This window comes from Falco cherrug, chromosome Z (genome assembly GCF_023634085.1).
Source record: "Falco cherrug isolate bFalChe1 chromosome Z, bFalChe1.pri, whole genome shotgun sequence".
Taxonomy (NCBI): Eukaryota; Metazoa; Chordata; class Aves; order Falconiformes; family Falconidae; genus Falco; species Falco cherrug.
The window spans coordinates 28,746,342-28,773,936 of record NC_073720.1 but is presented as its reverse complement, the minus strand read 5'-3'; the positions used below and the strand labels follow the sequence as shown (position 1 = coordinate 28,773,936).

At 42.6% G+C, this 27,595-nt stretch overlaps 1 protein-coding gene across 1 annotated transcript in view; it reads left to right on the top strand.

The window, feature by feature from the left end:
- The first annotated feature begins 794 nt into the window (after positions 1–794).
- Positions 795–27,595, top strand: part of MAP1B (microtubule associated protein 1B) — a 74,730-nt gene continuing 47,929 nt past the window's right edge. The window contains exons 1-2 of the mRNA XM_055699630.1: positions 795–1,249; positions 5,954–6,055. Of these exons, the coding sequence (XP_055555605.1) occupies positions 868–1,249; positions 5,954–6,055 (484 nt within the window). The 5' untranslated portion in view covers positions 795–867. The remainder of the gene's footprint in view (positions 1,250–5,953; positions 6,056–27,595) is intronic.

Below are 27,595 nucleotides of genomic sequence, written 5' to 3'. Positions count from 1 at the left end.
TACTTTAGGAGAGGGTAAGACACTTAGAAGGTGACTGAGTTTGTCTCTTGAGTAGGTGTCAGTGAATATCAGGAAGCAGATGTCTAACTTTTAGGTGGAGAGGAATGAAACCTTTGCTTTTGTATCTGTAGGTGTTTTCTGACACCACTGTTCCCTGGGATTGCTTAAGCCTGGTCAAAATTAGTTACTCAAAGCCCTTTGAACTTCTGGAGCCTTAAGAGTATGGATTTCAGCAGCTTGTCCAAACCCAGTGCTTTTTGTATGTTAAGTCATATAACCATGGGCCTTGAATGCACGCAGAAAGGCTATTTCATGGAGTAAACTGCTTTCAAACGAAAAAAGGTAGCAAGACTACTTAGATTGCTCGTTGTGTGCATGTGGGAAGTATGACTCAAATTTTGCTGCAGTGCTACAGCAAGATGCAGGAGATGGGACCCATGCCTTGGACCTGGAACTGCTTTTTCATCTGGTAGTGTCAGGGGTGTAGCTGGAGCCCCGACGCCAGCTTCCCCAGGTGAGCTCCCCAGGTCTGCCGGGGGGCGGCGGAGCATCACCTGCGGCTCCTCACTGCCGTGCTTCAAGGCTGGGACCCCCGGGGGGCCCTGGGGAGCCGAGGCAGCAGGGCCAGGGCCAGAACCGCGCAGCCCCGGCGGGGTGGCGCCCCGGAAGGCGCACGGGGCGCGGGATGCCCGGGGTGCGCGGGATGCACCGGGGGCGCCGGCTGGGGGGCAGGGCGGCCCGGGGGTTCGAGCCGGGCCCGGGGCGCACCCCTGGGCGCCCCCTCGGGGCGTTGTTCGCCCCCCCGCGTCCTTCCTGCTTCCGGGGGCCGCCGCGGGGAGGATTTGCCGCAGATGACATCAGCTGTGGATGCTGGAAACGCGGCGGCGGCGGCGCGGGGATGCGCCGGCTCCCCCCCTTCCCCCTCCTCCTTGCCAGGACCCTGCCCTGCACCGTCTCCGTATAAAAGCGCCGCCGCCGCCCGCCCGCCGTCACTCCCTGCCCGCCGCCTGCAGAGACAGTGCCGAGTGGCCCTTTCTCCTGCCAGCGCCCCGGAGCCGCGGGGCGGAGGCGATGGCCACCGTCGTGGTGGAAGTGGACTCGGAGCCCTCCTGCAGCATCCCCAACCCCACCTCCCCCTCGCCCAGCCTCTCGCACCGCTTCCTGGACAGCAAGTTTTACCTCCTGGTGGTCATCGGCGAGCTGGTGACCGAGGAGCACCTGCGGCGGGCCATCGCCAACATCGAGCGAGGTGAGGCGGCGGGGAGCGGGCACGCCGCGGGCACCCCCGCCGGCGCCTTCCCCCTCCTCGGACGCGGCGGCGCTCGGCCCCCCACGCCCCCTCCCCGCGGACACACGCCCCGCGCAGGGCACGGGCACACGAGTCGCCAGGTCGCGGTCTCCGGCTCGTTACCCGCCAGGGTCCCGCCGCAGCCCCCCGCCCCATCCTTCCCCGGGAGGGCGCGGGCGCTGCGGAGCGACGGCCGCGGGGCCGGGCCGCGCTGCCGCCGGCGCAGGGAGCCGCAGCGTGCTGGTCACCCGCGGATCCGCCCGGCTGCGAGACCCACGCCCGCCATCGCCGGGGCGGGGGCCGCGGTGGGAGCCCGCCGTGCCGCCCCGCCGCGCCGTCCGCCCGGAGACACCGGCGGGTGGGCGTGGCGCGGTCCGCACTGCGGTCTCTATGGCAGCCCGGAGCGGACAAAGGGCGGCCGCGGCGCCGGCGGCAGGCGGGGATGGGGATGGGCTGGGGCTGCGGGGCGGCTGCTCCCGCAACCCCCGGCCCCCCCGCCAGGCCGAACCGGCGGGGCTCGGGGCGTGTTCCTCCGCGGCGCGGAGCGCAGCCCGCCTTTGTGTCCAACTTCGGGCGGTGAGACTTCTCTCTCGGCTGCAGAGCGGTGCGGGACCCAACCCTTTTGCGCGCATATACGTGTATTTCAATAAAGAAAAACCGCATGGGTAGCACGGCTCGTACCTGCGTGCTCGCTCGCCCTCATCATTGTCCCGCTGCGGGCTGCTTTGGTTCGCTGTTTATTTGTCCTTTTCTTAAAGCGGCGATACGGGCAGGCATCACAAGTGAAATGACAGCGTTGTAAGTTCTCGATGTGTTTTCTGGTACAATAGACCGCAGTGTACGTGCAGAGGAGAGAAAAAGCCCCGTTGCAGTAATAGTGGTATGAAGGACAAAGAAAATTGTTGCCGGACCATATAGTTTGTTAAACTCAATTGATACCTGTTTTTGTAACATATATTTTTGATCTGGGCTGGTGAAAGCAGAGATTTCAGAAACCTGCCATTGTTAGAGGGGAAGAGACCCTGGAATGGGGAATCGACAGCAGCCTTGTCATGTAGGTGTGGTTCAGCGGTCCAGCTAGGACTTCGTTTGTCTCTATTGTTGCTTTCTTAGGCATTGTTGCCCTAGTTGGCTGTTTCTCTTGGTTCTTTTTCTTGCCTGTTTGTGGCAAAGGGCAGCCTTATCACAGCTAACCAGCTTCGCCATGACCTGTTCATCTTTATTGCTACCATTGTCTCCTAGGGAGAACTACTGAGGCAGATGCTTTGTCATTCAGAGCCTCTTCAGCATTGCATGTCCCTAATTCTATCTAGGTTTTGGTTGTGTCAGAAGTGAATTGGCTGCATTTTAATTATCTTATTAAAAATTATAAAGCAAATGGATAAAACTTCTGCCTTCAAGACAGCTGATGTCATCCTTCATCTGAAGAAATGCTCCTCAGTCTCTTCTTGAAGCTTCTATTGTACAGTTGCTGCTGCATAGCTCAGTTGCTGCTACCTCCTGCCACTAAGTACAACACCCACTTATAGTTTTGCATATTCAGAGGGATCGCTTTGGCCTTTCTGTTTGTTTTGGATTAGAAGTCACCTTGCTGCTCCTGGTGTCAGATGATCTGCTTGAGATTTTGCCTGCTAGGAAAAAAAAACTTGATCAAATTTTTGAAGTACACAGTTCTGGATAAGTACACTGGGAGTCTGAAGCTCTATTTGCATGAGGCTAATAGGGGCTTCACCAAAGCACTCTTTCTTTTTGCAAAAAGTGTGCTGTAGTCTGGAAAAACCTGCTGCTTTCAACATTTATTCTCAACAGAGCCTTAAATGCATTTTGGGTTCTTGATAACTGCCTCAGTGTCTTTCTGGTACATCTGGTACATCTCCTGAGTAACGTCACTGAAAAGTGTGGATTCATGCGCCAAACTGCAGAGCAACGTGTCAAAGAAAACATCTGCTGATAACACATCAGTGGCGTGATGCTACGCAACCTGGTGGAATGCAGAGTCATTTCTTAATATATCATGAAGAGGGAATGGCGTGGAGAGGTGCATTTTCATTAATTACATTTGGGATGTGACTTTGCTACAGAGGCAATCCTGCAACCCACTATCCACCAAGAAAGAAGAGGGGATGAAGAAAAAGCTTCAAGATTTTTCCACTGATTCAGCAGATGCTACTGGGTGTGCCCTGCCTGCTGTCTGATTAGTTCTGTGTTACTGGCATTTCACTCTTAAGACTGCATAAAGAAGGAATAGCTCCAGTTCAGCCATGCTGCCAGGAGTTACATCCATGTTGTTAATGATCTACGTCATTGGATTGACCTTGGATTTTAGTTCCAGATTTACCTGTGTTCTACCCAAACCTGATTTGGCTATTTAATACGTTACGCTACTTCATAATGTACATGCATAATTTTTGCATCCAGACTGCTGAATCATGCAGCTGCAGATTTGCAATATTCTATCCAAATTCCAGCTTCACAGCTTTAGCAGCTTCTGGGGCAGCTGTGTGTATGGGATGTCTGGGCTTTTTTTTTTTTTTTTTCTTCTCGGACATTGCCAGGCTCAGGAGTCTTGACTACACATAGTCAGAATCTTAACCCCACAACAAATTTGGATTAATGACAAAACCAGCTAGGGATAATGGACAGACCTGATCACCAGCATTGCTGAATCATAGTCCCTATTGCTTAACTGACCTCCAGAAAGCTTTGGAGTCTCCCCACACAAGTTTTCTGCCAGAGGCCAGCAAACTGTTTATCTTCCAGCTTCTTGAAGTTCAGTGCTCATTCATTCAATGTACTTCATCTTTGTGATCAATGTCAGTTTACTAGTCATAGTTTTCATATGTTCTGTACATATGTCTTATTTTATCATCTTTACTTTCTTGCTCTCAAATATTCCAGCACCTGGAAAACATTAAAGCCTGCTGAGCTGTATTTGTCTGCCAAAACTACGCCCCAAAAATGCACCATATGGCCAAGAGATTTTTGGGAAATGAAAATGAGTCTTGTGGAAGAGCCTCTCTGCTGATGCCTCTGAACAACGATGCATCAGTCAGGAAGTGGAGGTGGTGGGTTATAGCTCAGTTATCTTTCTCTTGAGTGGTTATGAAACACACAGAGAATACTGTGTTTCCAAATTTATTTAGAATTTCAAGTGGCAACTACTTAATAGCTGGTAGCATATCCCAATATTAAGCATGCTCCTACCTGGATTGAGATGCTGACAAGGCAAAGCCCTGAATTGTGACTGAAGAGGCTTCAAGCTTTTGAAATGCTTATGTTCATATTTGCATGGAGAACCTACCCAGAGCTGCAATGGGGAGTGGCACTGTGGATCTGGCTTCTTTGCTCTTCCTGCTCTTTTTTCTCCTCATCCTTCACCCCTACAATATGGCTTCTGCCAGCACAAGTCCTGACATTTCTTTTGCCTTGAAAGAGAATGTGGCATGGGAGGTAGCATTGACACTAATGTTCACAGCCTGAAACCCTGATGGAGTTACCAACAGGAGTGTTGATGCTAGTCTCACGGTGAGAGGCTGGCCACACACCTCTTCAGGCATCTCCTCACCAAAGCCCAAAGTGATTTAACTGAACAATTTCATGCAGAGGGATGGTCAGGCCCATAGGGAGGGCCGCCAGACACTTCCTCACCTGTAGTCCCTTCTGTGTTTGCCAGCTAACTTGTTTAATGATGCCCCTTTAGGAAGAAAAAATCTCTGTGATGTTGGTGTTCAAAATTGCAGCAGTACCTGGACTTACCTGTAGTGCAACTGCCTGCTCATTATTTTCCAAAATTAGAAGATTTTCCAGAACAATCTCAAAATAAGAAAATCATAGAAAAATGTTAAGCATGTTCTCCCATTATTTATTTTTTTCTTTAGCCATCAAAATCTTATGGAAAGAAACTATACATTTGTCTTTTGGCTGCAATGACATTTTTTTTCCTGGTCAAATTTCAATCCTTAAGAATGTATTTTGGAATAATACTACTTTTTTATCGTATGTGTCAAGTCTCGCACTTTCTAAGTAGCTGGGGAAAAACAGTAGGGAGTAGAGATGTGCCGTTTAGTTTTAAAAAGAGAAAAGATCAAGCATAGCATTTTTAAATCTCAAAACTAGAATTTTGATACTTCATAAATAAAAGATCACTTAAATTTTAATTTTAAATATGTGATGCTTCAAAGCTTTTGAATGAAGAAGTCAGCCATTTAATACTTTGAATTCAAATATTAATTTGCAACATGCTAGGTGATGCTGTCTTTTTTTCCTCAGGACAAGTAGGGTCCGGCAATGTGATTAGAGTGTCCTTGACATGACTCACTCTTTAGGTTTTGTAAACCAGTGAATTGCTATTCTAAAGTCAATTCAGGGATATCAGTAGCTTCTTCTAATGTGGCTACTGGGACATGGGACCAGCAGTCCTAAAGCTGCGGCCCTAAAGGATGATCACTTTTTGGAAAGGCAAATTTCCTCTTGCTTGTAACCGATTCCTGTCTAGAGTGCTCGTTTTGAATGCTCAGCACTTAATGGCTGTGTGCCTTGAAGGGAAGAGAGGCTGGATTTGGAATTTAGAAATGTATGCAAATAGCTTGTATGCAAATGGGGAAATAGTTAAAACTTTCAGTGCTCATGTATCAAGCTAGATGTGTTTCATATTTTGAATTTTAGGAATCCGATCATGGGACACAAACCTGATTGAATGCAACTTGGATCAAGAACTGAAACTTTTTGTCTCTCGCCATTCAGCTAGATTCTCTCCTGAAGTTCGAGGTGAGTTTTTTGGAAGTGTTTGACAAAGTTTGAGGGTTTTTTTTTTTCTTTTGTTTAAGAGCAGAATTAATAAACATACTCGGGGACTATATGGCCTGCTTTCATTTGTGATTCTTGACAATGAATATTTTTTTCCTTTATTTAAAATATGACTTGAAAAATTACAATTTGTTTTAACTTTCTCACAACTTAAAAATAATCAGCCTTTTAAGTTAGCTTCATATATATCACCATGATTACTTTTGTAGAAGGTGCTAGTTTTAGGGCCACATTAAAGTTAAGTAAAGCTCACTTTTTGACTGAACAGTTCATGTTACGTAGCACCTATGTGGTAGTCCCAGAGACTAAAGCTTATTGTGGTAGGGAGAGCACATACAAAACAAATAACCTGAATGGTTAACTCTGCAGTTCGATAGAGCCAGGAATGGTGTCACGGCTGTTGTGCAAGTGTGGCTTAATCCCTATACTTCTTCCCAGAGGGCTTGGACTTTATTCTTTCTTGGTATGAAAAGTTGAGGGTTGGAGGGTCTACCTTGACTCACAGGAACTGTCTTTGGCTTGTATGAGTAAATTAAAAGTTTGCAGGTCTTGTAAGACTAAACCTCTTGGGCTGCCTTCTCTTCAAGCCTGTCCTTCCTTTGGAGGATTCGTACAATAAAGCAAAACAAAACAAAAGGTCCTATTTTGTGAAGTGTAAAATTTCATTTTCTTCTGGTTGCATGGGAATCAAGTGTTTGGTAAGTTTTCTAACATCTTATTACTGTGCCAAATGCTGAGTAAGCATGGGTGCAATTAATCACCATTTCCATGTGAAAATATGTAACATTCTGAAAGGAGTGGAGGTTGCTTTCATTGGTGAGATCATCGTGGCCATGTGCATGTTGACTAGTACAACCTAGGACTGACAAGGGTTATAAATTCCAGCTTCAGGAGCATCTCTTAAGTGTGGTGAAAAAGGGCTATGAAATTTGTGTCATGCTACTAGATCACATTCCTGGGATCAGTTGCTATGCACTGTTGACAAAGACCACCTGATGTCTTGTTAGCATGACAGCATTGACCTGATGGTTTCAAATGATGTACCAAAATGTCTTGTGTAACTAATTATTCTGTAGGTAGGTTATAGCAGTTCTTACTATACTTCCCTGTATCTATAGAGACTAAAACATTGCCAGAATTAAGGAAGAAAAAAAAATATCTATGATTCTTTCACTGGTTTGAAAACCAGCCAAACCAGTACAACAATATTCAGAGTGAAGATTTAGAGTCAAGGCATATAGTTCCAAATTTACATGGAAGCAAACTGAGACCTAGAATACATCTCTTTTTCATTTCAGTTTAAATGCATGACACCAATTCATTTTCTCAATGATACTGGTTGCTTTGGTTTACAGAGAGGGTGTTCTCATAAGTGAAATCAGCAGAATTTATCTTTAAGGGAATGCAAGATGCAGTGCATCCCATTTATAACATGGATGTGTTTACTTTAAAACTTCAGTGAGAAAAAAGATCCTGCACTTCTTTAACAAAAATGTTCCAGCATGTCTAATATTTTTTGCTGTTTCATTTAGATGATGCGTCATGATACCATTGCATGAATAAAGCAAATACTCTGCTTTCATATGATAAATAAAATAAGGTTATGCACCCCTTTTCTCAACAGAAGGATTATAGAATCCTCCAAGAATTTTTCTCTAGGAATTGTATTTTTAGTTGATTTTTTTTTTCTTGTCTAGACTTGCCTATTTAGTCTGTCGTTTTGTTGAATTACAGCTTAATTGCATGTGACTGGAATTCATCAGCATCTCTATGACAAGCAGTAATGAATGAGTTTTTCACCACTGCTCAAACTTTAAACAATAAACTGCGAAAATCTATGTTGAAAGAGCATTAAGGGAGCTTGAAACTTGAATAAAGGGAACATCCAGGAATAAAGTGAGTCCTCTTGACCAGTTTCTTGTCTAAAATTTTGTGGGGAAGCCCATTGGCACCTCCAGAATCCCACTGCACGGATCAGAGGATCATTAATTTTAGTTTCTCTGGTTCTCTGATGTTGAATCTGCATGAGGCTTCTTAGTATACTCTACTGTTTGGTAGGGAGAAGGGGTTTTTGTTGCCATTTGTTGATAAAATTTTAGAATGTTTGATTTCTGTTACAACACCCAAATGCTGAATTTTGAGTGTTTAACCAGTGAAATGGTCAACGTTCATACTGAAGAGTTGATTGTAAGTACATAGTCCCTTATGATTGCAAACTCAGAAATTTTGTGGAATGTGGGTAACTAGGTGACCTTTTGTCCAAGGAAGGTATTCATCCAGGGTGATGGGGTACTCTGTGGGCTGTAGTTAAACAGCCTGGTTTTCAGTCCTTTGAGACTGAGCTCTCTGTGTGACTCGCACATAGGGACAGTTTGCTCTTGAGGAAGGGTAGAGTCATCTGCACAGCTCCTAGTGTAGCCAGGTCTGACTACTGACTGAAGCCTGTTTGACTATAATGTTTAATTATGGTAATTGCAATGCCAGCTCAGTACATGCTTGTATGCTTCTCAAAGCAGCTTGAGGATATGCACAGCAGCAATGTGAAAGGTAGGACTCTTTCTCAAAAGGAAGCTTGGAGGAAATGGGGCCAGCTCTGTCCCCACGCCATATGCCTGCAATCTCAAAGGAGAGACATGCGAGAGAATATGTCTGTCAAAGCATTCATGTGTTTTCACTTGAGGAATTTGACGTCTAATCCTTCTCCCTGTGTAGTGAATAGCAGTGTACATATTGATACTGCAGGGAGCATGACCAGATCCAACACTCTTTTTGTGCTCTTTTCAAGGGAATGGCTTGTCACAGTGGTATTTGTGCGTGGTATGTTCAGCTGCTGGGCAATTTATGGATGATTTATGATTCCTGAAAAATAGAATTCAGATTGGAAATGCCAGCAGATCTTTTCTGATGCCTTGTAAAGAATCTGAGTTAGCAGACTCCCTAATAATACCAATCTCGCAGAGATGTTGTCAGGTGCTGGTGAAAAATGAGTAACAGCTTATTGAGTGGTTGCCAAGACAACAGGCAACATGACTTAAAATAGGTGCTCCAGTGGTTGCCTTTGTTTTCTCTGTCATATACTGACAACTTCCATTGTAAGTTAACATCACAAGGACAAAAAAATCAAATAATAAATTGTTAACATGTACATGCTGAAAAAGGAACTGTGTATCTGGTAGTGAGGCAGAGCAAGTGGAAAGTCTTGGAAAGTGCTCTGTGGAAATTGCTGTACCTACCAATCTTCACTTAAGTATAAAAAAAAAAGTTGCAGCTTCACAAAAGGGCAATTAATGGGATTTGGGGTGTGGGAGAGTGAAGCCATTGAAGGCCCTTCTGCAAGTGTTTCACTGGGGACATTTGACTGTCGCATTGGTGTGTATTTAAACCCTTGTCTAAATGAAGTCTGTTTTATTGAAATAGCTCTTCAGCAGCTAGTCACTCCTAACCTTCCAAGAAACGCTGCTCAAGCAACACACTGTGGCTCCTTTGTCCTGTTAAGAAGAATGTGTACCTGTGGAAGACATGTTCCCTATCTGAGGAGTGCCGGGAGGTCTCCTGTTGCTCCTAAGTCAGCAGACACTTCCTTATCTGTGTCCCAGACTATTTTTGCAAGCCTGCCTGTGGCCACCTCAGCAAAGTGCAAGACATATTCAGTGTCCCCTTGGCAGCCACCTGCATCAGCAGTTTGCTTGCCTCCTTCAGGCTTACTAAAGGTCATTGTTCTCCAAAACTGTCATTACCCCAAAAAGCCTTAAGAGCTTCCATCTGAAAGTTACCATTTCAAAAGTTACTGTTTGGGACTAGTATCCTGTGGAGAATTTTTAATCTGGAAATTTTAGTCATCAGTGCCCACAGCTCTATGCTTCACCAAAGTGGTCTGTAGTCCCATTGCCTTTGTTAAAGCAGATCTAAACCCAGTTAATATCACACCTAGTAGCTTGCAGTATGAACTCATGGAGTTGCTGATAAAATCCTGAAGAGCATGGGTTTAGTGCTGTTTTACTGAAAACTGCAGTTCATCACAATTTGTCAAGTAAGAGGACACAGGCACTTGAGCAAAACCTATCAATTAAAATGAAAGAAAAAGAGCCAAGAAGTCAAGACCAGATTTCTCAACTCAGAGCAGCATCACTAAGTGCTGAAGAATTAATTTTGCTTAGAATCTTGAGTACCCTGGTATGCACATTTAGGGACTTCCTATAAATATGATTCTTCAGCTATTAGAGACCGTAGTAGCTGGAACAGCTATTGCGTGGAGTCATTTTAGCTTATTATATGTTTGGTGAGGTTAATTTTAGTTGGCTACCAGACTTGTTTTGTGTCTCAAAGTATTTGTGCCTCGGAAGAAAGAAAATGGAGGCAAAATAGGGCTTGAATAGGGAATTGAGCTGACTAGCATGGCTGCAGCTGTGAAGTGTGTCCCTGCAGGGCATTGCTGCCAGTGGTCCAGGGCTGCAGTCATGGGGCTGCCCAGCAGTACAAGCAGATCAGCGGTGGGCCTCTCGTCTGCTCATGAGCTTTTCTTTGGGGGAGGTTGCTAGGATTTTGGTGGCTCAGGAGAGGATTACAGTGTAACAGCCTATGTGTTTAGGTACATGAATTGTCGAAGCCTTCCTTTGTTAGTACTGATCAAAATTCCAGAGATGGGCTAATAAGTAACTTTTTTTTTTTCCAGTGAAGAAATTGTTGCAATTGTGTCAATCATTCTGGCACTAACTTCCATTTCTGCTTTTTTAGGAATGATCTCAAGGAAAATTAGCATAAATTTAAATTGCTGCCAAAACACCAGTACCTGCTGATGCTAAGCTGTTAGCATGAATCAGCAAAATGACAAAGAGGTTATTTTTAAATGCCTTGTATCACAAGTACATACAATGAGTTCAGAGTAGCCCATATTTTATGGGAACAGGCTTTCACCTGTGTGAGGCAGCTAACAGAGTCATGGAATTAAATTAGTTGTGAATAATGACAGAATTTTAACTCCATAATGAAATTTGGATCCCTGTTTCTCTTTATTAGAATTATTATCCAGCATACCTAATGGTATTTTCACAAAGCTTGTTTTCTTAAAGGTTATTTAATAAAAGCTTACAAAATTATGCATCTTCATTTGTCCCTTATGAGACTCCTTAATCTTTCTTTCCTAACATTTTGTCTACATGGGATATCTGAAACTGAAGGTAATATTTTATTTTTGACCCTTGCTCAGTATCATTTACAGATGACCTGTCTCTCATCTCTTCCATCATGGCTTTTTAATAAATGTGTAACTAGAACATCACTGCCACTTTTCATCTAGTTACTGGTTGTCACTAGCAACATTTTTGTCAGATGCCTATTTTTCTTAATTTTGTGAAGACATTTGTTTTTAATTGACTAGATTTTCTATTACTTCCTGGTACAGTGTAGTGGTCACTTGAGAGAGGTATTAAATGTTTGTAATTGTAATCTGAAGGAGGAAAGACTTGATCCAAAGGCCACTGAAATAATTGGATTGGATTTTGGATTAGAGGAATTATTATCTAGTATTATTAAGGTTGAACAAGAACCAAATTTTCCCATAATGGGGGAGAAAGCGAAGATTTTAAATTCTTTCTTGCCAGATAAAAATGGTGTTTTATTTGCAGTGATCTGCCTACCACTGTACTCAGTAACAGGACTAGACTCAGAGAAGAGGTGAGACACACAGTCCTTGTCTAAACGGAGTGGCACAGGGAGCATGTGCTCATCCCTATTGCTAACTGTAAAATCACAGTTGCCACTGTGGCTGCTGCTGTCAGCCTTGCAACAGTAGGAGGAGGTCCAGCTGTCCTCTACCTTGTAGAGACAAATGCAAACAATGCGTTAGTACTGACCACAGATCCAGGTGCTCCTGTCTGTAGACTGCCGGGAGTATCCCATAGTACTTCACAGTCCCTGTGAGCAGGTAGGGAAGATACACACTTTAGTCAGCAATAGTCACAAATAGAAAGCCAGATAGTTCTGTAACAGAGGCCCATGCTTTTGCATCAAACCCCCAGACAATCCCACCAAAAAGACATGATGGTTACTTTTGGCTTGTAGTCACCGATGGTAATCTGTTCCTAAAGTTGAGAAGAAAACCCAGTGCTCCTGATGGCCTGGGTTTGCATGCTGTCTGTGTGTGCAGCATAGACTCACAAATGTAAGGACATGATTCTTCTGGTTCCTGACTTTTCTATATGTTGGAGTTAGTCTGTTTATGATTCAAACTAGTTGCTGATATAAAAAAAAGTTTTTAAAATTTTGTATTAAAATAACTAATTCAGAAACAAATTTGTATGAATTTCAGTATTACTTTGGTGTTGCAACTTTATGTGTTTTGGTACTTGAGAGCTTGTCTATAGTGGAAGATGAGTCACTGTCCTGTGTCCTTATTTCCCCATCTTCTGCATAGCTGTATGGGGAGATTCTGCCCATCAGAACTCTGGGAAGCTTAGGGATTATTTAAAACAAACAAACCAAAACCCGGGGTTGGGAAAACCACAACAAACCCCTCTTCCATGATAAACCATGTTTTTGGCTTTGTAATCTCTGAGTGATTCTAATGAGCTATTGAAACTTTTACCTGGAAGTTAACTTCCCCCCTGCCAAAAGGCAGCCTTTGGAAGTTGTCCCAGTTTTATGGCAGTTCTGTAGCTCTTCTGGAGAAAAGACTGATCCCAGCTTCAGCTGCCATGTCCTGAGACACAAATCAGCTTTTCTAGGTCCTCTAAGCACTTTACAGTGGATTAAGTTCCCACCCTGTCCCTAAGAGACTAGAAAGAGCAAATGCAAAAAAACTCCTAAGGCAAGGTAAAGATGATTTACTAGATGAAGGAAAGAAGAAAAAAACAACAAGCAGAGTGAAGGAAATTGCTCACCGTCTCACACAGGCAGTCTGAGTGTACTGAGAGAGCTGGCAGAAGAGCTCGCCAAGCCACTCTCCATCATTTATCAACAGTCCTGGCAAACCAGGGAGGTCCCCCTTGACTGGAGGTTAGCCAGTGCAACACCCATCTACAAGAAGACTTGGAAGGTTTAAATATTTTTCAATACTACTTGTTTTTAGTAGATTTAACATTTTCTGGCAACTTCATCAATTTTAATCTTTCTGTCCACTTTTTCAATAATTGCATTACAAATGCCTTCCTTTTTAGATTTCAATCAACTATATATAAAAAAGTTTGAAATGGTCTTTTGTTTCTTTTTTATTGTGTCCTGCAACATACTGGATCAAATTAAAAACATACCACCTTTCAACATAACACATGGAAGACATGGATGTCACTAAAAAAAAAATCTAGATGGAGATGGCGTAATATTTAAGTGGCTCTTTAAAAGTAAGGATGGGTTCCTTTGATCATAGCACTGTCTTAACTGCATAAATAGTTTGGCTGCAGCAACTGTATTCCTGAAGAGTCCCTAGTGGGATTAGTTGCTTTGCACCTAACAACCCTCTATACCTATTAAAGCCTGTAATTACAAGAATAATTACAATTTGTCTTCAGCTTTGGTGGGATGTTGTTGTTGTATGTCAAGTAGGGGATTATTAAGTGGAAGAAGACCTTGCTGACATTCTCATTTTGTGTTGAACAGGAGGACCTCATAGTATTAATCTGTTGGGAGGAGCTGCTGAGTGGGTGAAACCCATTTACTGGGCTCTGCTAATGTGTGTGGGTCCTCCACAACCATTTGTAGACAGTAATCACAGGAAAGAGCAGGTGCAAAGCATTCAGATTTCTTTAAACATACAAACTTACTATTCAGTCCATCAAATAGCGTAATACAATTGTGTTAGAGCTGTACCTACCTAAAAGGGTACAGTTTTAACTTCTGAATTGTTTCATGGCCCGCATGCTCCCTTTGTAATTAAATTGGTTTAAACTGAAAGCAAAATCCAGGCCAAGGATCAGTTTCTTGCAGAGAATCTGGAAGAAATTAGATATTTACTTTATTTTACAGGTCTCTGCTTTTTTTTGTTTCACACACCATGTTATGTATTTGTAGTGTTGATGCTCCCCTAACTTTCAGTTCATTCCTGACCTGAGCCTTTTTCCCTGCTGGTGTAAACAGCTGGGCACCTATGAAATGACCTGTGTTCTCCCATGCTTTTCAGGCCTTCTTAGAGTGCTATGAGAGTCAAATGAGTTTTTAACACAGTGCCTGCTGTTTTCCGGTGGGGGTAGTAGTTAAGTGTGGTGAGTTCAGCACAGGACAATATTCTGGTCCTTGCATGGTAAGGCTTTCTCCCTTCTTGTCTTGACTTGTAGTCACAAAAAAGCAGGGATGCTTTTAAAAAGAATGGGCCACTCTAAAAGATTTCTTTTGCTATTGGAAGTGAAAGTGGTACTGCAAGACAGCCCTGTGTAGAGCTACTCTACCAGCTCCAGATGAGCTGGCACCTCTACCTGGAACAGTGCAGCCCCATGCAGGTGCAGCCGCAGACTTCAGTCCCTAGGAGCAGAATGATCTCAGCAGTGATGGACCTCTCAGAAGACCATTGTGAGGGTCTCGTCACATCAGTATTTAGCTTTGCCACAGTTGGCAGGGCTCTGTCACTGTAACAGCTTTGGTCTCTCTGCAAGGGCAGCTATTGCATGGACAAAGCATAGATTAAAAGCTTTATTGTGTGACACTGATATCCGAAGCTATTTTTCCCAGTTTACCTGATGTATTTTTTTATTTCTTCAGCTTATTTTAAACATTGTATCCTATTCTCTTCTGCTTTCCTAAAATGAGTGAAATGCTGAGTTTTATTATTAGCAGAGGTTTTCAAGACTAGGGAGAAGCTTGTCTTCATTTTACAAGGCAGTCCTGAAGGGCCAAGGGGTCCAGGAAGGCTGGACATTCTTCAAGACAGAAATCTGAAAGGTGCAGGAGCAGACTGTCCTCATGTGCTGGAAGACAAGCAGGTGGGGAAGAAGCTGGTGGGAAGAGAGCTTTGGCTGGCACTCGGGGGGGAAAAGGAGAGTTTGCCACCCTTGGAAGATGAGGCAGGCAACTCAGGAGAACTACAATGATGTCGTGAGGTTATGCAGGAAGAAGATTAGAAAGGTGAAATCCCAGCTACAGCTCAGGATGGCCACTGCCATAAAAGATAGCAAAAAAATGTTTTTAGAAATACATTAGAATAAAAAGGAGGGACAAGAGTAATCTTCATCCTTTATTGGATGTGACAAGGAACGCTGCCACAAAGGATGAGGTAAAGGCTGAGATGCTTAATGCTGCCTTTGCCTCAGTCTTTAATAGTGAAACCAGTTACCCTCAGGGTGCTCAGGCCCCTGCTCTGGAGGACAGGGATGAGGAGGAACAGAATGCAGTGCCCACAGCCCAGGAGGAAACAGTTACCAACCTGCTGCTCCACTTGGGCATGCACAAGTCTATGAGGACAGATGGGACCCACCTAAGGGTACTGAGGGAGCTGGCAGAAGAGGTCACCAAGCCACTCTCCATCATTTATCAACTGTCCTGACTTAACCAGGTAGGTCCTAGAAGACTGGAGGTTAGCCAACATGATGCCCATCTACAAGAACAGAAGGAAGGAGGATCTGGGGAACTAAAGGCCTGTCAGCCTGACCTTGGTGATGGGGAAGGTTACAGAGCAGATCATCCCAAGTGCCATCACACAGCGTGTGTGGGACAACCTGGGGATCAGGCCCAGCCAGCATGGGTTTATGAAAGGCAGGTCCTACTTGATGAACCGATCTCTTTTTATGACAAGACGACCTGCCTAGTGGACAAGGGAAAGGCTGTGGATGTTGTCTGCCTGGACTTTAGTAAAGCCTTTGACACCACCTCCCACAGCATTCTCCTGGAGAAACTGGCTGCTTGGGGCTTGGATGGGCACACTCTACACTGGGTTAAAAGCTGGCTGGATGGCTGAGCCCAAATAAAAATAAAAAATGGAGTTACATCCAGCTGGTGGCTGGTCACAAGTGGTGTTCCCCAGGGTTCAGGCCTGGGCCCAGTTCAGTTTAATATCTTTATCAACGATCTGGATGAAGGCATTGAGAGCACCCTCAGCAACTTTGCAGACGACACCAAGCTGGGCAGCAGCGTTGGTCTGCGGGAGGGCAGGAGGCTCTGCAGAGGGGTCTGGACATGCCGGACCGATGGGCCGAGGCCAGCTGGATGAGGTTCAAGAAGGCTCCGTGCCGGGTCCTGCACCTGGGTCACACCAGCCCCACACAGCGCTACAGGCTGGGGCAGAGCGGCTGGAAAGGGCCTGGTGGGAAAGGGCCTGGGGGTGCTGGTCGGCAGCCGGCTGGGCATGAGCCAGCAGTGTGCCCAGGTGGCCAAGGAGGCCAGCAGCACCCTGGTTGGTGTCAGGAGCAGTGTGGCCAGCAGGGCAAGGGAAGGGACTGTCCCCCTGCACTCGGCACTGGTGAGGCTGCACCTCGAACCCTGTGTTCAGGTTTGGGCCCCTCACTGCAGGAGGGACGTAGAGGGGCTGCAGCGTGTCCGGGGAAGGGCCATGGGGCTGGGGAAGGGTCTGGAGCACAGGGCTTGCGAGCAGCAGCTGAGGGAACTGGGGCTGTTTTGTCTGGAGAAAAGGAGGCTCAGGGGAAATCTTTCTCTCCACAACTACCTGAAAGGGGGCTGTAGGCAGGTGGGCGCTGGTGTCTTCTCCCAAGTAAGAAGTGATAGGACAAGAGTAAATGGCCTCAAGTTGTGCCAGGGGAGGTTTAGTTTGGATATTAGGAAAACTTTCTTCACCAAAAGGGTTATCAAGCATTGGAACAGGCTGCCTAGGCAGGTAGTAGAATCACCATCCCTGGCGATACTTAAAAAAATGTGTAGATGTGGTGCTTAGGGTCATGGTTTAGTGGTGGACTTGGCAGTTCTGGGTTAATGGTTGGACGATGATCTTAAAGGTCTTTTCCAGCCTAAATGATTCTATGATCCTGTGATTCATCCTAGATGGCACTTTTTCTTCCCTTCCCCATAATGTTGTTTTTCCTGCAGTCTTCCTATATGTCACAGTAAGTCACATTAGTGGTAAAATGTGAATGGCATTGTGTCAGTACTGGCACTTCCATGCTTGCTGACTTTCCTGGAGCCTCACTACAGCTATCAGCCAAAGAATGTTTAATTTTTGAAGAGATGAGTTTAGAAAAATCTGTCATCAGGGACGTCTCTGCTCACAAATTGTGTTTTGTAAATTTTCCTTCTTCTGGCTTCCCTTTGCTATTAAATATGTTGGAGGCCACTTGTGACACTTCCAACTTTTTTCTTGGTCTCCCTTTTGAGCAGATTGCTGTCTCTTTGTCAGGGATTATTACCTTAGTCTACACAAAGGTCAAATTTGCTGTAGACCAAAGTCCTTGGTTGAAGCACACCAAATACTACTCCCTGTACTATTCCATGTCTGTGACTTACTTGCAAAGATGGGACACTGTCAGAGAATATTAGGTCAGTACTAGACCAACTGTTTTTCATTCGATAGTCTATATAACCTGTTTGTTGGCTTGATATGACCTGGACACAAGAAAAAAATCTTAACAATAATCATTAGGGAAAAGAAAAAGATAAGATATTTTCAAACCAACAGAGATGTCACTTACGTGGTACTTGCCATAGTTCTACAACAAGAGTTACTGCTTTGTAAGTGGAGTTCACAGGACAGGTATTCTCCCCCAAGTTGACTGTTTGCAATTAAATCACAAATCAGCCACCTAAAGCTTGGAATGACAGTTGCTGTAGCTAACAGCATTACAAGAAACAGTGTCACTGCTGAGTTTGATCTTTTTTCAGATTTTAGTGTCAAAGGTTTAGACTCTGAATATTCTTACCAAATATCTAAAGAACTCTTGAGAATAATTTTTGAGATCCTGTGAAGTAAGAAAAAGCATAGGAAAGTATGAGCAATCTCAGCTTTGCAGCTTTATTAGTATTTTCTTATTATCTCTGATGTCTTTTAAATTGTTACTCTTTTCAAACATTACCCTTTTCCTGTACAGAATTAAGTTATAAGGTTCAGCACTTACTCCACCAAAGTTTCTATGTAAAATTCAGCATCATATCATGCAGTTGCAACCACTGGATTTAAAAAAAATTGAAATGAGCAGCTGAAAAAAACAAAAGCCAAACAAACTTAATGACCTACATCATGTTTTCTTAACCTTTCCCTTTTTTGGAAATTGCCTGCCATGGAATTACACTCCCTCGTGCTTTTTTGCCAGTAGATGGCATTCTCAATGGCCATACTCATTGCCGTGCAGTAAATGAGCACATACTGAAGTCAGTATGAATATTTATATACTGGTTTTAGGTTGTAGTACTTAATGTGAGATATATATTTCTGTTTTGCTCAGAGATCTTGCTTGGAGTTTAAATTTCAGACAGTTCGGCTCTGTTGGTTGTGAAGGACTAATCCCTCAATGTGAAATGAGCTCAGCAAACTTCGAGTATCTCATAGTCAACAGAGGAAGAGCTGAGTATAGCTCATGCGGGCTGAGAGCTCTCTCAGTTTGAAGACCACTGATAATCATAATCTGTGAAAATGCTTAACATTGCATTAACTCTGCAGAGCCAGTAGGTAGAAAAGCAAGAATGTTTTACATATTTGTGTAAAAATTAACACATGCTATAGATAGAGCTGATTGAATTAGCCTTACAGATCATGTATTCTCTGTATTTTCAGGATGCCTTTAACAGACCTGAGCTTCCCCTGTTTCAAAGCTGCAGTATATAGCAAGTAGTGCTGCCTCTCTCATGCTGAATTTAGAGCACAGCATGAAATAAAAGACCTGAGACATAAGCAAGTAGACTGACTCACTTGTCAAGTTTAGTATATCTCAGGTTTTTTCCCCTGTCTCAGCCTGTGCAATGACTGTCTGTTAGGAATATAGGAATACAGTACCATGCAGTTTGACAAAGCATTTCAGTATTTTCTGTCTAAAACTACTTGTTCATACAAGTTAAATCCCAGTGTGGCCTTTTGTGTTTCTTAGGGACAGAAAATCATGGCTTTCTAAGTAACCGGAGAACACACGATATATCCTAAATCAAGAGAGTTGAAGTATAGTCCTTAACGTTGCCCCTCAACTCCATACAGACTGACTATGGCTGTCACACTCAGATGCTGTGGACAATCCTTCATCTGGATTATTTAGTTGCAGGGACGTAATGACATTTAATTCTTTTTGTCTTGCTTCATCTTCCCATCGAGGATTGCTCTGCCAAGTGTGCCAGTAGGGAATCTAACATCAGTAATTTACGCAGTGATCTTCATTAGAATTCAAAATGAGGACACCAACTCTCTTCAAATAAGATACCAGACAGATGTTAGAAAGTAATGCCTAAAAGGACCACTCAACTTGATTTGAAAATAGCCCTAAAGATGAAAAGCTGAGATTAGCCATTTGCCGATTTGTGTAGCTCTTTTAAGATTTCTGAGTTGTATTGAAAGAAGACATGTGAGGACCATTTTATGAAACTAGGGACATCATGCATACATCAGCATGGGCAAAACCTTTTGATGTATGCAAATACAGCTAAATGGACATTCATATACTTTTCAGTGGATTTAATTGCAGGCAAAGTAGCAGGGCTCTGGATGCTCGCTGAGAGCAGCTGTCTGTTACCACTTACTAAAATAAACCAACCCAAACAACAAACAAAAATCCAAACCCACCCAAAAACACAGCCAGTGGTTTATCTTAAATTATTACTGCATCACTTTCACAAAGTCTGCTTTTAACAAGTGTAAAGTATGAGTGATTTTACTGAAAACAGAAAGTTCCCTTTAGATCTACCTCATTACATGTTAGGGCAGCACTGGAGTGCTGTTGAAGAATTAAAATTTGTAGATCCTGTCTATAGACAGTTTGAGGGAAATGGTTGTGAGGAGCTGTTGTATACTTTCTAACAGGGTTCCACACAAAATGAAATACAGCACTGCTGGGTTCCTGTGGCACCTCTTGAACTAAATCCCAGCAATTCTCTTCTACAGTTTCTGTGTGAGTCTGGGCGGTGCTGGAGTTGGCAATGAATCGACTGACTTCCATTAGAGCAGGTGAAATAGTATGCCATCTCTAACGGAGCTCCATGTCAAGTGGGAGTGAAATGCTTTTAAGCACTGCTGTGTGTCTGTGAAATGTGTGCTTTGTGATCACTAAAACATTTTTGCCGGTCCTAAATCTAGGAATGATTACAGGGTAAAAGTTAAAATACCATGGGGAGATGAAGTAAATGACATTTTGATTGCCCCCTCGGAGTTTGGCTTAGTGACTGACACAACCTTCAAATCCCCGGGGAAGAGAACTGGCAAGGAGTAGTCTGTTGCCTTTTGTCACCTCTGCTGTACCATCCCCACCTCTGCAGGGCTGCTTATCTCATGGCTGAGGGTTAATTAGAAGACTTTGAGGCTGAAGTTGTGGAAGGGAATTTAAATTTCATCTGTATGGGTTACAGTCTGGTGGAGTTCATTAGTATGCAGGCAGAGTTGGTGGGCCTCTCTGCTTCTTTTCCCAGAGCTTGCAATTTCCAGGCATTTCCACACTCTGGCAGATCTGTTGTGCCTTATGGGCTTGGCCTGCATTTTCATATTAGCACAGTTTAATTAGGCAAGAAGAGATTGCTGTGTCTCCAGAATGATCTACAGATATGATTGATCAATATTTATTGCAAAGATTTTTACAAATATATGCTCTGTAGACAGGTTTGCTCATTCAGAGGCCCTAGAGCCATTTAAGAAACAATTAAATCCTCTCTGGTGTGAAGCAGAATATTAAAAAGGATTAACACTGACAGACGGTGTATTATCTCTAGTTTCGGCTGCATTCCTATGCCTTGCTATTCTCATCTGATAAATAGGTTTGATAGAGGGAGTTGGGTTCAGGGACTGTTGCCCATCCTTAGCAGCAGTGTAGAGCATAAGGGAGGATGTAAAATGGGTCAAGGCATTGGCTAAAAATGATCAAGCCCAAACAAAAATATGTCACTGTAGAGGAATATAAAACCTCTAAAAATGCTGGGAAGAACTTTTGATAGCTTAATTCCATAAAAAAATTATTATGGTTATCCGAATTTGATGTGAAAGGCAACTATGAAGTGGTCCAGTCTCTAAACACTCTTCTGAGTAGTCAGTTTTACAGTGACCATCCAGTAAACGCCACATGAGGAGACCTGGCATGATCAAGTCATTGTTGATCTTTTTTTCCTGGATTTTCTTTTTGTTTTCTAGTTAATCTTAGTATTCTGTGCAAGGAAAGCAGTTTTGCCTTCAGGGAGCATGTTGGAACAATATGCAAAATCTGCTCACTTGTGAGCATTCACAAAGGACCTGAAACAAGCCATAAATCAAAACTTTTCAACAGAAAAAGTCAAGGTGAAAGACTTTGTGATATCAGCTAGTAAGAAGAAACTATATACTTTGTTATATAAGTAAGGGAAACTTAATCATTTCCCTTTCTAAGTTTTGTGCATTTTGATTTATTTACATGGTTGAGTTTGCTACTCATGTTATTGTGCTTATATATGACTTTATTTAATGTATGCTTATAATACTATATATTATAAATACTGCTATTTTAAAATTTGCATTTTCAGCTTAGTGTCTTATGAACTACACAGTAATGTAACTTTGTAGAAGTGTAACCATCTCAAAAAAAATGCAGTAAGGACCACAATCACCAAGTTAAAAATTATGTTTAAACTGGCAAATACAGCTGATTTGACTAGTTCAGCATAAATGAACTTCCTTTTTCTTTGCTGGAGTCATCAAATATAAACTGAATTTGCACCAAGAAAGGTCTTGTATCCAAAATTCCCCGTTTTGGAAATTATTCAGAATTTTGCTCTTGATCCCAGTGTAGACAGGATCAACCCCAACATTATTTATTATTCCTGTTCTCCATAGGTAAGTACTTTTTTCCTAAGAAAAAATATTTGTGCATTTGCACAACTTACAGGTATCATCAGGCATACGTCAATTGATGAACATCTAGTAAGAGTTCTCCTTTTAGTGTAACTCCCTTGGAAAATTAAGTGTGCCAGATGTAAAATGTATCATGGTTTATAAGGAAAAAAGGAAAATAATGCAACTCTTCCTATCATGTAAGACAATGGAAGCTTCCAATGGAAATTTAATGGCAATTTTTACATTTCTTTGTCAAAAGATTAAAACTCATAGAATTTCTCTTCCAAATAAAGAGAAAATAAATTAAACACTGAGTTGTTTTAATCTTTGGGGGGGAAAATGCAACTATATTGGTATCATGTTCCTTAAGCATCTCCCTGCATTGTTCTTTTCAAGTGATGATGAATCCTAAAAGTGTACTTGAGTTGTGTTCATTTAATACTGGGTGTGTTAAAAGTCTCACCAATGCCGACACTTCGTCATTCTAATGAACTACAATTCATGAGTGTCTAACTACACAGCCTGTGTGCACTCAGCAAGATTTCTAACTGGAGTGCATCACATCTAAATTGACATTTTCTTCATTGAATAGTCTAATTTCACCTGATATTTTGCAAGCCAGGGCACAAACTTTCTGCAGGAAGCATTATCTCTGGTTTCCTTTAGACAAAAGAAGGTGGAAATTTTAAGTTAGTATAAACCTGCTTCTAATTATGTTAATGAAATACTACATCATTTAGCTTTACCTGCTGTAGATCTGAGACACTTCTTTTACTGTTTTAGTAATTTTCTCTATTTGTTATACATGAAAAATGCTTTTGATAACCCATGTTGTTCATACTTGCTAATGAACCAATGCCTACAATGATTGCACTTAAGAACACATCTTCAGAACATACAATGTTAGAGGGTTGCTAATAAGCACAACAGTGGCTGAAGGCATGGATTAATTTAATCAGGGTTGTTTTGCCTGTGCCAAAGTATAGGAGGATGAATGCTGCCACTGGAAGATGCTGGAGCATTTAACCTGTAGCTATGTATTTAGGGAAAAATCAGTTTGGCCACCCTGTTTCAGAAATGTTGGGAATGCAAAATGTTTTCTTCATTATAAAGGCAGTAAGTATTTACTGCTTTGTTCAGATCAGTGTATTATGAAGCAGCATGACACTTTGTACTGTGAATCTTTATATTGCCCAGAGGCATTCACATGAAAATGGCTCATTTAATTTTCACTGGTTTACTTTTCTCATTTAAACAACAATAACAATGTAAAGTTAAGCGTGGAGCTCCAATAGCTTGCAAGGGTCCTTTCCCAATATTCTCAACCTGATTTTGAAAGGTTACTCTTTTAAAATACAGTCTCAGATTTCAAAGTTCAGTTTTTGTATTTTTTTTTCTTTATGTAGAAGGCTGAATATTTGTTACTAGTTCTCTTAGTTCAGCCAAAGCAGTGTGCTTGTCACTAAAGGATACAGGCCATTTTTATAGGCAAAACTTCTGTCAACCCAGCTGACTGAAAGAAAACGGTAATAAACACAGCTTGCACTACTTCAGTGATTTCCATTGTCAAGAAGAGGGGCCCAGCACAACACTTACATCTGTGTGGTTGGAAACCAGACATGTAAAAGACCTACTTTGTTATTGAGATGGATGTTGCTAATGGAATTGCCTGTGAGAGTGTTGTCTGCCAGATGATGAATAGATCAGGGCTAGCACAGCCTCTCACAGGCTGCAGATACCATCCTCTAAGGCAGAGAGAAGTGATGTGTTAGTGACAGCAGCTCTCGGGCGGGAGGAATGATAGGGCCTGAGGAATATATCAAGGGGAAGATCAGTGGTAAACAGACAGACTGGATGGCTTGTATTCACCTTCTATGAAATCTCTGGGTGTCCCCCATGGCTATAAAAGAATAAAATGGCAGATATTTACTGTCGTTGTATCATTCACCAATACATGGGCTGAAATAATGTCTTTCAATTCCTTTAGATTGACTTATGTCCAGTTCTCCCATATTTTCATGTCAAAACTCCATGAAGAATTTTTTTTTTGTGGCAGCTGCTACCAGAAGTCGTGAAGAGAGAGAGGCATTTTTTCTTCTTTTCTGCCTTTTTGCATGCTTTTTTCAGCAAAATGCCCCCAGTCACCTCCCCATGGGGCAGGGGCTGTGGTCTGCCCAGACCTCTTGTTCTTAGCTCTTCACATGTCTTCTGACAGGCTCAAGCATTTAATGAGAATGGCCACCGACCTAAGATGGGGTTGGCCAAAGACCTCTGTCAGTTTTCACAGCTACCAGCTGCTTTCTTGTTCTCTTAGTGATAAGTACAGATCACAGAAGCCCAAGCTGATGCAGGCATTACAATAAGAGCCAAGTTTGCCCACTGATTTTCTGCATTTTTCTAGTTGAACATTGTTCAGGTAAGGCTGCAAGAAAAGAGATCCAGAATTACGCTGGGTATCATAGAAAAGGTTTTGGATTTGTTTCTTGTCAGCTTTGTTTTGAGATAGGTTTTAAAACAAGACCACCCCAAAGTGCTAGGTTTGGTATGTCCATCCACCCTGCAGCCATCCCTAGAAGAGAACTGGGCTAATGGTGACCAAGAAGAGGAGAAGCAGGTGATGACAGAAACCAGAGGTAAATTTCTTTCCTGAGTATTAAATGAGTGGGCTTTATTCCTTACCAGGCAAACTATTGTGTTGGTTATCTGAAACTGAACATAACTAGTGTTTTCTTCATTTTACCATTATTTGAAAAAGGTATTTAAAAAAAATATGCTGAATCTAGACCTTTCAAAAAACTGTTATTTCCCTTTTATCAGCCCAAGGGAAATACTGCTATTTCCAAAGTAATATAACTTTTTCCTTAGATGCAATACTTATTAACAGCCTATACTGAAATTCAAACCTAGAAATTGGTTTTGTGTTTCTATGAAAAAAAAAATCAGTGCAGTACATACTCTATGTTACATGTGCTCTTCAAATGTCATTTTCAGGTTAATCAGCACTAAAGGAGAATTCTTATAAAGCGTAAACCTTTAAGATTTTACTAGATGATAGCTCTTCACCTGTAAGACAACCTGTTCAGACCAGTCATCAGTGTAATAATATTTAAAGGCAGAGGTAATTCACTGCTGTGTTTCTTTACAGTTGGGCACTTTTTTGTTATCCCATTCCTTTGCAAATGAAGAAGACCTGTATTTGTTAACAAAGTAACAAAATGCAGAAATAGGGAGTAAGTCCCCGAGTGGGAGACCATACATGCTACTACTAATCTTGCACAGGGATGCTTACTCTGCATAAATAACGAGCAGTTTATATGTGTAAGTATAATTTGCATAAACTTTGTAAAAGCCAAAGTTGACACAAGACACTCTGAAAAATGTTTTTATTATTAGTTTTTCTTTCCTTCCACTTTAATGGAACATTAGAGATGGGAAGCCAAGTCTTCCCTTTGTGCCTCATTTAAACAGACTTCTGTTCTGAATTTCTGTAGAAAGCAAGCTGAGGAAATTGTCATTTGTATCAGAGTAGCTCAGTATAGTCCACATATGATCAAATATGACTGGCCAGTGCTGCTACAAATGGTTCTATCTACAGGTAACTGCTGATGTCACATCAGTTATATGGCCCTTATGGTTGTGTGGACCACAGTGTCGTGCCATGTTAACAGAAATGAAGGCATACAGGGGAGCTCATCCCCCCTGTGGAGCATCCAGGTGTGCCCTTGTTCTGGATGAAGGAGTCAGGGACCCCAAGGGCCTATGGTGCGTGCTTGTCCTGTTGGAAACTCTTGGTACTCCCAGACTGTATGATCCTTCTGGCAGCTGCCAACCCAGTTCCTCTTCTGTGGAGAAGGATCTCCAGTCTGCAGTGCCCTCTGCCTGTGTTACCCTTCCTCAACATTTCCTTGGACTCTCCACTTCCTTTGCGGGTTTCCCATCTAGTTAGATTCTAAGCCTGTCAGCATAGGAAATACATAATTTTCATAGAAGAAAAGATGATTGGATTATTATAAAGGCCAGAACTAGATGATTCACAGGAAAATTTTAAGCTGAGGGAGATAAATTTAAATGACAGGTGGGTTGTTTTTTTCTTTATTTGTAGAAGAAACAAAACCAATTTGGGCACTAGAAATGTAACTAAACACCAATCTTTTTGTGACCTTTCATTACTCATTTAAAACCAGTAAAACAGACTTTTATCTTCCCAGGCTTTTTCCTAAGTGGAGCAAATTGCATTAGTTAAAAGTGTAAACCACTCAAAACCAGTAGCTTATGAAAGAAACCCTGAAAATTTATTTATTTGTATCTATACTCCTCGACCATACCTCTGATGAGGTTACAACCTTGCTTTAACAGGTATACTACAAAGGGTCTTATACTGTTAGATGAATTCTGAGTAGAAATATATTCAGTCCCAGAAGGAAATGCGTGAAAACAGTTTTTTTCTCAGGAAATTACATTATGGTTGTATCTCATTTTGTCAATTTCCTTTGCTAGACCACTTCACATATATTGCCATAGACCAGGTATTGTCTTACACTTCTTCCTACTTCACAAGAAAGTAGAGATGGCAGCTCATGATAGGTCTACATGCAAGTCTTACTAAAATTATTTTATCTATTATTATAAAAGGTGTGGTGATGCAGGTCGAGGCGGACTGAAAAAACAGTATGTCTGCATGGCTGGGTTCAGACAAAATGGCGTTTATTGTTTATACAAGTTATTTATATATCTTAGACAGAACATATGTCAGACCCTGATAGGTTTTTGTGTTCTTCTTCTTGCTTGCTATTTGCTGTTGCTGTAGGTGCCCGTATGCTGCGGTTCTAAGTTCCGGTTCTTCACATCTTGTTTAGATACCTGACAATTTGTGGCTGTCTTAAAGGTACACAACTAAGTCCTTGAAGTCAACTAACTTGTCTGCAGACCTGCTGCAGACCCCAGTAAAAAGGTAGCAAGGATTTTTTAGAAGAATGATGCAGTAATATGATATACATTGAACACAAGATAACACTGCAAGAAAATCAAGCCTTGTTCCAAGAGAACACAATAAATTCCTGTTATCTTTCCTTGACTAGGGAAGTGCTGAAGCATAAGCCTTAGTTTAAAGCCTTAAGCTGTAATGTTCAAAACCACAAAGGTATGCAAGAAGATCTATTTTCCACACATCTACATGTCTTTTAAATATCGCCAGGGATGGTGATTCTACTACCTGCCTAGGCAGCCTGTTCCAATGCTTGATAACCCTTTTGGTGAAGAAAGTTTTCCTAATATCCAAATTAAAACCTCCCCTGGCACAACTTGAGGCCATTTACTCTTGTCCTATCACTTCTTACTTGGGAGAAGACACCAACGCCCACCTGCCTACAGCCCCCTTTCAGGTAGTTGTGGAGAGAAAGATTTCCCCTGAGCCTCCTTTTCTCCAGACAAAACAGCCCCAGTTCCCTCAGCTGCTCGTCATAGGACTTGTGCTCCAGACCCTTCCCCAGCCCCGTGGCCCTTCCCTGGACACGCTGCAGCCCCTCTACGTCCCTCCTGCAGTGAGGGGCCCAAACCTGAACACAGGGTTCGAGGTGCAGCCTCACCAGTGCCCAGTGCAGGGGGACAGTCCCTTCCCTTGCCCTGCTGGCCACACTGCTCCT